Genomic DNA, 12,866 nt, shown 5'->3' on the forward strand with positions numbered 1-12,866 from the left:
ATCATACAATGTGATTTTCTGGATTTTTGTTTTAGATTCCGTCTCTCACAGTTGAAGTGTACCTATGATACAAATTACAGACCTCTACATGCTTTGTAAGTAGGAAAACTTGCAAAATCGGCAGTGTATCAAATACTTGTTCTCCCCACTGTATATCACTCCAGTGCAAATAGCTAAATTATAATTACTTCGCCACTATTGGCCTATTTATAGCCTTACCTCCTTACTAAGTTTGCACACACCGTATACAGATTTTCCTATCGTGTTATTGACTGTACGTTTGTCTATTCCATATGTAACTCTGTGTTGTTGTTTTTTGTCGCACTGCTATGCTTTATCTTGTTGAGGTCGCAGTTGTAAATGAGAACTTGTTCTCAACTGGCCTACCTGGTTAAATAAAGGTGACATTTTTTTCTTCTTTTCTTTTAAACAAGACTTTCTGAAATGATAACGTTTCATGCAAATGGCGGGTCACTAACCAGATTTCCATCCACAGTTTTTATGCGAGTAAAGTCATACCGTATAAAAGAAAATCACGACAGCTATGATAGAAACAGGAAGTTTTGGTACAATTTTATAAATGTCTAGAGATAATTTGTTTGTTTGACATGGTGGGATCTTTTTGTGTCGGTAAAATGTATTATGTGAGAAATGGCAGTGGAAAAGCCTTTAAGAGCAAATATTGATATAATCGAAATAAACTTGTGTCCCTTTGAAACTAAGAAGTTTTTCTTACAATTTTATCATACCTTTTCTTTATATCTCAAAGGCATTGCCTCTTGCAGGTATCAAAGCCAAATGACCTAGCAATCATTTCAGTAAAGTTCTGCCTAAGGCTTAGTATGAAACGTAGCCATAATGCTGAGGCAGCTTTGGCATGCACTGCTCTCTTGATGGTTGCCAGTTATAAACTTTGCAAGGCATGCCACTTTGTCCATCTCTTCGCATCTCCCACCACTAAGCATGCACTGTTTTCTTAACCACAACTAGATGGATCCATAAATAATTACTGTGGGAATAAATATCACTGAATGACAACGAAAATATTGGAATAAAGTAGGATAATGCAATTGAAGGCATGTAGGCCTATCAAATTGTTGCTTACTGAAACTCCCAAAGTTATCCAATCCTTGTAATAAATTTGAAGCAATTACCTACCCACGTGTGGTCAACTAGATGGTAATTTCAGCACCGTTTTGATTGGGACAGCGCCATTGCACTGCTTTGAGACAAGCGTGGGGATTCATTTTAGATTTTCCTGAATCTCCATTTGGACATTGGTTTGGCTACAATTAGGCTTGGAAAGTGTTAGCTAAGTTGAGGTGAGTGCTGTCCATGATCATCTTGTCTAGTTCATTAAAGCATGCATTGGTGCTGTAACTGTTGAATGGACATGCAGAAGGACCAGCTGCCTGGTGTTTTAGATCTTACCCTCATCCCTTCAAAACGAGACAGGGCCCTAAGGGGCCTCAATGCCCTCAATGTCCGTAGTGATTTAACGGGCCCTAGATCGGAGTAGCCCATCGCATTAGCTATAAGAGTGATTATAGACACCTATACAGAGAGAGAGAGAGAGAGAGAGAGAGTAAGAGAGAAGGAAGAGAGAGTGTCCAAACAGTTAGAAAGGGTAACAGAGAGATAGACCCTACTGCACCAATTTTGATTGTTGTTTTGGTTTAGTTTATAATGCAGGTGAAGCTTGAAAATAAGCTCACAGTATACCTGGTTAGAAACGTTTGGTTGACAGAGAAAGAGGAGGAAAATAAGGGGAGAGAAAAAGAGGTAGCAGAATCAAACAAATGGGAAATTTGAGAGGAGAAATGCGTTCACAAAAATTCACTCAATATGACACAAGACACACAGTAAACGTACAATATTCACACAATTCACAAAGTACCAGTTGAGTATAAGAATGGAGATGGGAGCCAGGAGGGTGAGGACGGTAGTGGGGACGAGTAGGAGAGAGGACAACCTGTGAAAGGGAGAGTCCCGAGACAAAACCACAAGAATCTTACCCTGGCCCCTCAACACATCCAAGCCAAGTCCCTCTCGTCTGCAGTACAACACCCCTTTTAATTTTAAGAGAGACACGGTTATAGGTACCTGCGAGAGAAGGTACAGGTTGAATGTGCACATCCCTGAGTCATCTTATACTCACATTTCATTCTATTCTAGACCACAAATTGAACTGATGACGGAGCCATAGCCTACATAAGGTGACCCAAGGGACCAAAGATGTGGTTTGACACGGTGGTAGAGTAGTTACAGGACAGAGAGGCACAAGGAGTCAAAGAGGCACAGAGACCACGGGACACCATGCCTGTTAGAAAACTTGAGCTCCCTTCCCCTCTGTCTCCCATGACCATCCATGATAATGTGATACTGGCAGGGTGGATTTGGGTCAAGGGAAAACATATTATACTGCCTGCATTCCTCATCAAATGGCAGAGGACTCTGGACTGTCATATGGGCATTGAGAAACAGGGGACAGTTTCATTCAAAGGGATTCGCAAATATGTCTAAAACATATTTAGAGTCTACCAATGACAAATACTATACATTATCACAGCTCTGAAGGGACAGACTTCTTCTCTTCTGGGAACTGTTGACAAAGGCTGTGTTTGAGAAAGAGCTGATCTTTTGGTTTCACTCATTCATGAAAATGCACATTAGATATATATACATAATGTATTGAGTACTACCCATGAAACTATGCTATTCTATACCATGGCTTTCTTTTTCTCAAAGAGGTAGATTTAATATTAAAATGATCGCTATCACATATACACACAGCCTTTGTCCATGTCTGTCCCCTGGCTTTTCTAATGGCACGCTAAAGCTTCCACTGTCCTCTCGGCTACTACACTGTCGTTGCTCTTTGGGGTGATGGTCACCTTCAGCCTCTGTCTGCTTGGCGCCCCCTGTAGTAAAGGTGGGGAGTGGCCGCCATCCCTCCCTCCTCTGGCTCTGTAAATAGATACTGAGGAGAGAGATGTGCACCTTCTGAGTAACCCACAATGCACAGGCAGGCGCACACACACACAAACAAACACAAACACACACACACTCCCACAAAACTGAGCACAGACATTAACACATACATAAACCATCAGGATTGAGAACACATTAGTTGATAATGGAGTTTAAGGGTTGACTCAGAAGTCATGACTTGACTTACCATCCATCCATCACATAACCCAACCCAACACATCCAACAGGACAGGTCAAGTGCAAAATATAACTTTACATTTGCTCTTCCAGAGACAGGGGAAGATACAGACACCACAGCCTTCGATACACAACAGTAGAAAAATGTTACTGGGCAAAGCAACACTGGATGAAACCCCCCACATTGCAACACCAAAACCGAAGAGAGCTTGTATGGCATTGTGATGTGTCCCATGTGGACAGTGTAACATTTTTCTTTTGATTTTTCATTAAAGATAAATGTCAAAAATTGTTGACTGTCCCCGCCATCCCATTTATCGTCCTGCCTTTCACCCTCTACCCCTACTATCACCTATGTGCACATGGTGGTTCACCTTTGTTGTTTACATAGTAAAGTGCTATTGTAAACCACATTGTTGACTCACTGCTAATACAACACCTCCCATCCCAGGCTGTAATATTCCATATTACACCAGTTCACTCACAGCAATGACAAGATAGGTCAACTCCACAGCAACAGATTACACACTAGCCCATAGAGTTAGATAAACAGGGTAGAGAGATACAACGGGAAAGGCCATAATATCAATGAATGATGCCAGGCCTTTCAACATTTCAGCTGGAGGGTAAGAATAGCATTAAATAAAATAAAATCCACTTAAAAGATTGGTTGACTTTTGTTGACAAAGCAGTCGAATTGGCAAATGTTTGAGTTACGTACTATACAGAGTATATTTATGGGAAGAAGGGAGAGTTTTGTTATGCCTGCTAAATGTTCTATGTCAATAGGTAATGATTTGATGTCATGTCCATAACCCAGCATCTGCAATCAGTACTAAATGGCCACACTGCAGCATCATCATTTGAGATATTCAAGTCCCTTATTATCAAAGTTGTCTCAGATCAGGAACAAAGAGTCATCTGGTTACAGCTACAGTGTGCTTGAAGGGAAACAGAATCCAACTTGGGAAGAGGAGAGGAAAGCTCATCAACTCTCATAAAACGAAGACTGACAGAGAGAGAAGCAAGAGACATAAAAGACATAGCCAGAGAAGAAGAACATGAAGACAAAGCAAGAGAGATGAAAAGAGATTAAAAGAGAGACCAGCATAAAATAATAAAGGATGGAAAGATGGAGGAAGGAAATCATAAGAGGAGGCAAGAAGTAACATAGAGTCAGTTGGATAAGTTACTTACATCCACAATGAAGAAGTCCAGCCAACACCAGGCGTTGGTGAAGTATTTGACCCAGCCATAGGCCACCCATTTGAGCACCATCTCCAGGATGAAGATATAGGTGAACACGCTGTCTGCGTACTCCAGGATAATCTTAATGGTCTTCCTCTTATTTATGTACACATCCTCAAAGGCCTGGGGGWGGGGAAAACAGAACAGCAGCAGCTTAACAACACTGACGTGACTGGACATCTTGTCTTATGATTAGGCCTCTGAGTTTTTCCTGTTAAGTGAAAAACTCATGACCCTCTCTATGGTTAAAGGTGTTATAGATAGTTGTGCCATTTGCTTTTCCTGTTGAAATATGAATTCTCTGAAAACTACAGTATATAGTGTTAAAGGTGCAATTGGTCAAATTAGCAAAGACCATCCTGTCTCAGTCCTCCAAAAAGTGTTATGCTGTCTTTTTTATATACAGTATTGTCTTCTCTACAGACACCTGATTGCRTCTAATGTCTTGGGATTCAACTGTGCTAACGTTAATACTGCCCTATGTTCATGGCAAACTATGTGAATGTAGTTATTCTCTCTCATATGACAATGTATTGAATGCTCTCAGGTGCGGTGTTTACATAGTCATTGCCCACAGTAGTGAAAGAGGAGGTAGGCTACTGTATGTGATGGAACAGGTTCTCTCTGTACTGTAGGGTTAATAGTCACCTCAGCCCCACTATTCTATATCCCCTCTGTCCATTCCTGAACACATACAGGGCCTTCAGAAAGTGTTCATAGACTTTGACTTATTCCACATGTTGTTGTTACAGCCTGAATTCAAAATGGATTAAATATATTTAGTTTTCACCTATCCACACACAATACCCCCTAATGACAAAGTGAAAACATGTTTTTACAAAAGTTTGCAAATGTATTGAAAATTAAATTCAGAAATATCTAATTTATATAAGTTTTCACAGCCCTAAGTCAATTCATCTTAGAATCACCTTTGGCAGTGATTACAGCTGTGAGTCTTTCTGGGTAAGTCTCTAAGAGCTTAGCACACCTGGATTGTACAATATTTACCCATTATTCTTTTCAGAATTCTTCAAGCGCTGTCAAATTGGCTGTTGATCATTGCTAGACAATCATTTTCTGGTTTTGATGTAGATTTTCAAGCAGGTTTAAGTCTAAGCTGTAACTTGAGACACTCAGGAACATTCACTGTCTTCTTGGTAAGGAAGTCCAAAAAATTGAGAGTGGTACTCAGTAATGTTGGATTTGCCTCAAACATAACACTTTGTGTTCAGGACACAAAGTTGATTGCGTTACCACATTTTTTGCAGTATTACTTTAGTGCCTTGTTTTAACTTCTTTGGGATAGGGGACGGTATTTGACGTCCGGATGAAAAGCGTGTCCAAAGTAAACTGCCTGCTACTCAGGCCCAGAAGATAAGATATGCATATCATTAAAATATTTGGATAGAAAACACTCTGAAGTTTCTAAAACTGTTTGAATCATGTCTGTGAGTATAACAGAACTTATTTGGCAGGCTAAACCCCGAGGACAAACCATTCAGAATTAAAAAAAAATTGAGGTCACTCTCTTTTCAATGGGTTTTCATTGGGAATCCAGATTTCTAAGCGACTTTCTTGCAGTTCCTATCGCTTCCACTGGGTGTCAACAGTCTTTAGAAATTGGTTGAGGTTTTTCCTTTGAGAAATTAAGAAGCAGCACTGTTCAGAACGAGGGTAGAGGGAAGTGTCATATTTGTTAGAGGCGCGTGACCTGAAAAGCACTCTCCACTTTGTTTTCCTCCGGTATTGAACACAGTATGTCCCGTCTTAAATTTTATCGATTATTTACGTAAAAATATACCTAAAGTTGTATTAGGAAAGTACTTTGAAATGTTTGGACAAAGCTTACAGGTAACTTATGAGAAGTTTTGTAGTCATGTTGCGCGAGTTGGAACCAGTGTTTTTCTGGATCAAACGCCCCAAATAAATGGACATTTTGGATATATATCGACGGAATTAATCCGAACAAAAGGACCATTTGTGATGTTTATGGGACATATTGGAGTGCCAACAGAAGAAGCTCGTCAAAGGTAAGGCATGAATTCTATCTTTATTTCTGCGTTTTGTGTCGCGCCTGGAGGGTTGAAATATAATTGTCTGTGTTTGTTTGCTGGGGTGCTATCCTCAGATAATAGCATCGTTTCCTTTCGCCGTAAAGCATTTTTGAAATCCGACACGTTGGCTGGATTCACAACAGGTGTAGCTTTAATTTGGTGTATTGCATGTGTGATTTCATGAAAGTAAAATTTTTATAGTAATTTATTTGAATTTGGCGCTCTGCATTTTCACTGTATTTTGGCCAGTTGGGACGTTAATGTCCCACCTATCCCAGAGAGGTTTTAAACAGGATGCATGTTTTGGAATATTTTTTTCTGTACAGGCTTCCTTCTTTTCACTCTGTCAATAAGGTTAGTATTGTGGAGTAATACAATGTTGTTGATCCATCCTCAGTTTTCTCCTATCACAGCCATTAAACTCTGTAACTGTTTTATAGTCACCATTGGCCTAATGGTGAAATCCCTGAGCGGTTAACTTCCTCTCCGGCAACTGAGTTAGGAAGGACGCCTCTATCTTTGTAGTGACTGGGTATAATGATACACTATCCAAAGGTTAATTAATAACTTTACCATGCTCAAAGGGATATTCAATGTCTGCTTTTAAATTCTTTACCCATTTACCAATAGGTGCCCTTCTTTGCGAGGCATTCGAAAACGTCCCTGATCTTTGTTGTTGAAACTGTGTTTGAAATTCACTGCTCGACTGAGGGACCTTACACATAATTGTATGTGTGGGGTACATAACAAAGGAGTTGAATACTTATTGACTCATGACAGTTCAGCTTTTCATTTTTAATTCATTTATAAAAATTCAGAAAAACATCATTCCACTTTGACACTATGGGGTATTGTGTGTAGGCCAGTGACAAAAAACATCTACATTTAATCGATTTTAAAATCAGGCTATAACACAACAAAATGTGGAAAAAGTAAATGGATGTGAAAACTTTAATTCAGAAAATATTCACACCCTTTTCCACATTTTGTTGTATTGAGATTTTGTGTCACTGGCCTACACACAATACACCATAATGTCAAAGTGGAATTATGGTTTTAGAAATGTTTACAAATTAACTAAAAATTGAAAAGCTGAAATGTCTTGATTCAATAAGTATTCAACACCTTTGTTATGGCAAACCWATATAAGTGAAGGAGTAAAAATGTGCTTAACACGTCACATAATAAGTTGCATGGACTCACTCTGTGCGCAATAATAGTGTTTAACATGATTTTTGAATGACTACGAAATCTCTCTACCCACACATACAATCATCTTCAAGGTCCCTCAATCGAGCAGTGAATTTCAAACACAGATTCAACCACAAAGACCAGGAAGGTTTACCAATGCCTCGCAAAGAAGGGCACCTATTAGTAGATGGGTAAAAAAAAATTAAAGCAGACATTGATTATTATTATTATTATTAGGTTAATTATTATTATTATTAATAATTATTATAATAATTATAATTATTATTAGGTTATTAATTAACCTTTGGATGGTGTGTCAATACACCCAGTTACTACAAAGATACAGGCATCCTTCCTAACTCAGTTGTCGGAGAGGAAGCAAACCACTCAGGGATGTCACTATGAGGCCAATGGTGACTTTAAATCAGTTACAGAGTTTAATGGCTGTGATAGGAGAAGACTGAGGATGGATCAACAACATTGTAGCTACTCCACAATATTAACCTAAATAACAGAGCGATAAGAAGAAAGCAGGTACAGAATACAAACATTGTAAAATATGCATCCTGTTTGCAATAAGGCACTAAAGTAATACTGCAAAAATATTGTCAAAGAAATGTAATGTATGTCCTAAATACAAACCGTTATGTTTGGGGCAAATCCAACACATCACTGAGTACCTCTCTTCATATTTTCAAGCATGGTTGTGGCTGCATCATGTAATGGGTATGCTTGTCATCAGCAAGGACTAGGGAGTTTTTTTTGATAAAAATAAACGGAATAGAGTTAAGCACAGGCAAAATCCTAGAGGAAGACCTGGTTCAGTCTGCTTTACAACAGACACTGGGAGACCAATTCACCTTTCAGCAGGACAATAACCTTCAACACAAGGCCAAATGTACACTGGAGTTGCTTACCAAGACGACATTGAATGTTCCTGAGTGGCCTAGTTACAGTTTTGACATAAATCTGCTTGAAAACTTGACAAAGCTTGAAGAATTAAAAAAAWATATATATGCAAATATGGTACAATCCAGGTGTGCAAAGCTCTTAGAAACTTACCCAGATAGACTCACAGCTGTAATCACTGCCAAAGGTGATTCCAACATGCATTGACTCAGGGGGTTGAATACCTATGTAATCAAGATATATTAGTGTTTTATATTTCATAATATTTTTACTCATGTTAGGGGGGGAAAAATCACTTTGACATTACGGAGTATTTTGTTTAGATCGTTGACAAAAAAATGACAATTAAATCAATTTTAATCCCACCTTGTAACACAACAAATGTGGAAAAAATCAAGGGGTATGAATACTTTCTGAAGGCACTGTAAGCATTCTGAATCACCATTGTGCTACAGTCCTCCAGAAAGCTGAAAACTAAGCTAGATTCTTTTGATTAAAAGGTTGGTGCATTACAGACCTTTGCTGCTCATTAGCAAGAATCATATCACAAACAGTCGTAGACAGGTAAAAGGCATGATGGGGGAATAAAATATTTATCGATTTAATTATTCCATTTCAGTACGTTCTGTCGGAACTGATACGGTTTACTGTAAGACAGTACTTAATTAGTATGAGATAAACTGTTAGTGTGTGTGTTTTTTTTTTTTTTACCAGAAGTCCACACAAGGATAGTAAAACAAATGGAGACATTTCGCAAGTCCACCCAAAGAAAAAAGCTATTTTAGGCTTAGGGGTTAGGTTTAGGGCTAGGGTTAGAATTAGGGTTAGGGTTAGGAGTTAGGGTTAGGTTTAGGTTAAGGATTAGGGTTATATTTAGGGTTAGGAAAAATATGATTTTGAATGGGAATCAATTGTTTGGTCCCCACAAGGATAGTAAAACAAATGTGTATGTGTGCATTCTTACCAACGCCCCACTACTGAGAAGGATCATGAAGATGATGACGGTCTCAAACCAGTTATGCTCCACAATCAGGTAGCTTGTCTTCCTCAGGAACCACCAGTGCTTCCCCCAGCCATGATCGATGGGCAAGTACAAAAACTTATACTTGGCAACACATTCTGGATAAGAGGGCACACACACTCACTGTTACTGACACAGTGAAATACATTTAGGACATGTACACACTATTGACTACACACGTACACGTCCATAAAATGGCCTCATTATGCCATACAAACTGAAGATGAGTACAGACACTCACAGACCCACACTTGCCATGGCCCACAATGAAATCAGTTAGCATAAATGCTAAGTGCTATTGTGGCCAGACTGAGGCCTGTGTCTCTCTGTGTGTTCTTAGTTACCATCTGTCCAGCAGGCGTCTGGGTCCAGGAACTCCTCCACAACCTCCACCACCACCACTTCCTCCACGTCAGGCTTGATGTCTATGGTGCTGCCCTCTGAAGAGCTAGTGTCATCCAGCTGAGACAGACAACAGGAGAGAGGGTCAGACTCCTAACATCACAGAACATTCGGTGGTGTTATGAGCTAGTATGTACAAAGATACTGCACAGTGGTACCCAGTGCCTATAAAAGCATCCACTAGTCACCCGCTCACCCTTTCTGTGGATACCTCATAGGCATCATGATTTAAGGGCCATGTAACCTAACCAGGAAAAGCTGTGTGTCTCAGTTGGAGGTTAGATGTTACATGTTGTCTGCATTTTTAACACATTCTCTTACATTCCGACCATGGATGTGTGGGTAACCTTGTCTATTTGCCTTGAAGTGAGTATTATTAATAGCAACATTGACCAGTTAGTCATTAACCTTGGCTGCTGAGTGATTACATTATTAGGGCTGGTCACTGATAAATATGCATACGCAGAATTGACAGTGATGCATGATTTGTTGCTAGGTATCTTTATGTAAATAGACTAGAGCATTAGATCCAGTGGTAAAACCTTTTACTCAATGCTCAGGATCAAACACATACGACACTCAAGAAGGTAATTGATATGGTAAACATGTTAATTAAAGTGAGGTGGGGGAAGGATCATAGGCCGGGGCTATTTAATTCATGTCTCACGGTAAAGATACTCTTAGACTCTCAGAAGAAATGCTTATTCTTAAATACAACAGTCGAGCCACAAACGACGACCATATTATATCATACCGTATTATTTGATATGATTACGGTGAAACGGTTATGGAGAGAGGATTCAACACATAGGTCTATGACAGGCATACAATGTAAATGTATTGAGGCTGATCTCAAACAGCATGTTCAGGTAGAGACGTTTAAACAAACATATGCCTTGTCTAGCCAACCTAATAAATCATCTCAAAGCTGAACAATAAGTCAAGGTGAACCAGGACAAATGCACGCACGCACGCACGCACACACACACACACACACAGAGCTAATCCAATTTACGGATGAATGACGCTTCATTTTAGAATCCTGAATAGTCAGCAGAAAGACTGTGCTTCTCTCTCTTACTCTCATACACACTCTTTCTCTCCCCCTCTCTCTTGCTCTCTTTCTCCAGTATCACAAACAGCCAGACAGATCCCTGACTGTCTGACAGGGGCTCTGTGTCCGTCCAATCGCTGCAGGGCTGGGCTGTGACAGGCTTAGATGCAGGATAGCCAGCCTTGTGGTTGGTGGAGACAGGTAGCGGAGAAGACTGGAATCTGGTACAGGTATTAGAGCTGCTGCATGACTTCCCTCTGCAAACCAGGTCAAGGTGACCCAAGCATCAGAGCTCCCCAACATATCCACATACTGTACGAGTGAGGAGGACCTTTCCCACACGTTGACATACACAAAGCAGTGTCCGTCTGTCTGTCTGTCAGTCTGCAGAGCCAGTGGTACTGCCATGCCTAAACAAATGTTCTGAAACGTCAGGTCATCTGAAGGTCTCCTGTGTTCGCCCCTCTGTGTTCACCGCTCTATATTCACTGCTCAGTCCAGTGTTGATGAGTGGATAAAAAGACACACACTGCATAGCCACACACACACACACACACACACACACACACACACACACACACACACACACACACACACACACACACACACACACACACACACACACACACACACACAACACACACACACAACACAACACAACACCACAACACACACACACACACACAAATGCACTTTAAGCCGTTACATCATCTACTACATTAAGACTGCAATCTCAAGAGCCTCAGCATGTTCAGAACGTATTCACACCCCTTGACTTTTTCCACATTGTGTTGTGTTACAGCCTGAATTTAAAAAGGCTGCAATTGAGATCATACCCCATAATGTCAAAGTGGAAATATCATTTTTTTTAATGTTTACAAGTTCAAAAAAATGAAAAGCTGAAATGTCTTGAGTCAATAAGTATTCAACCCCTTTGTTATGGCAAGCCTAAATATGTTCAGGAGCAAGAATTTGCTTAACAAGTCACAATCATTTCTACCATCTCTGTACCCAACACATACTGTGTTGCCCCTGTAAGGCCCCTTAGTCGAGCAGTAAATTTCAAACACCGATTCAACCACATCGGTAGATTGGTAAAACATTTAAAAGGAGACGTTGAACATCCTTTGAGCATGGTGAAGTTATTATTTACAATTTGGATGGTGTGTCAATACACCCAGTTACTACAAAGATAACTCAGTTACTAGAGAGGAAGGACACCGCTCAGGGATTTCACCATGAAGCCAATAGTGACTTTAAAACTGTTACAGAGTTTAATGGCTGTGATAGGAGAAAACTGAGGATGAATCAACAACATTGTAGCTACTCCACAATACTAACCTAAATAACAGAGCGAAAAGAAGAAAGCAGGTACAGAATACAAATATTCTAAAATATGCATCCTGTTTGCAATAAGGTACTAAAGTAAAACTGCAAAAAATGTGGCAAAGAAATTAACTTTATGTCCTGAATACAAAGTGTTATGTTTGAGGCAAATCCAACACAACRCRTCACTGWGTACCACTCTTCATATTTTCAAGCAGGGTGGTGTCTGCATCATGTTATGGGTATGCTTGTCATCAGCAAGGACCTGGAAGATTTTTTTTAAAGATAAAAAATAAATGGAATAGAGCTAAGCACAGGCAAAATCCTAGAGGAAAATCTGGTTCAGTCTGCTTTCCAACAGACACAGGGAGACAAATTCACCTTTCAGGAGGACAATAACCTAAAACACAAGGCCAAATATACACTAAAGTTGCTTACCAAGATTACATTGAATGTTCCTGAGTGGCCTACTTATAGTTTGGACTTAAATCGG

The 12,866-nt window shown here is 39.8% G+C and overlaps 1 protein-coding gene across 4 annotated transcripts in view; it reads right to left on the reverse strand.

Annotated features, from left to right (window-relative positions):
* Positions 1 to 12,866, reverse strand: part of LOC111966243 (sodium channel protein type 8 subunit alpha-like) — a 112,001-nt gene that overhangs the window by 24,387 nt on the left and 74,748 nt on the right. For all 4 annotated transcript variants that reach the window (XM_070444441.1, XM_023990735.3, XM_070444438.1 and 1 more), the window contains 4 exons: positions 9,936 to 10,053; positions 9,535 to 9,689; positions 4,366 to 4,539; positions 1,432 to 1,554 (listed from right to left, as the gene is read on the reverse strand). In XM_070444441.1, the coding sequence (XP_070300542.1) occupies positions 1,432 to 1,554; positions 4,366 to 4,539; positions 9,535 to 9,689; positions 9,936 to 10,053 (570 nt within the window). The remainder of the gene's footprint in view (positions 1 to 1,431; positions 1,555 to 4,365; positions 4,540 to 9,534; positions 9,690 to 9,935; positions 10,054 to 12,866) is intronic.

Source organism: Salvelinus sp. IW2-2015, linkage group LG1 (genome assembly GCF_002910315.2).
Source record: "Salvelinus sp. IW2-2015 linkage group LG1, ASM291031v2, whole genome shotgun sequence".
In the NCBI taxonomy this organism is placed as follows: domain Eukaryota; kingdom Metazoa; phylum Chordata; class Actinopteri; order Salmoniformes; family Salmonidae; genus Salvelinus; species Salvelinus sp. IW2-2015.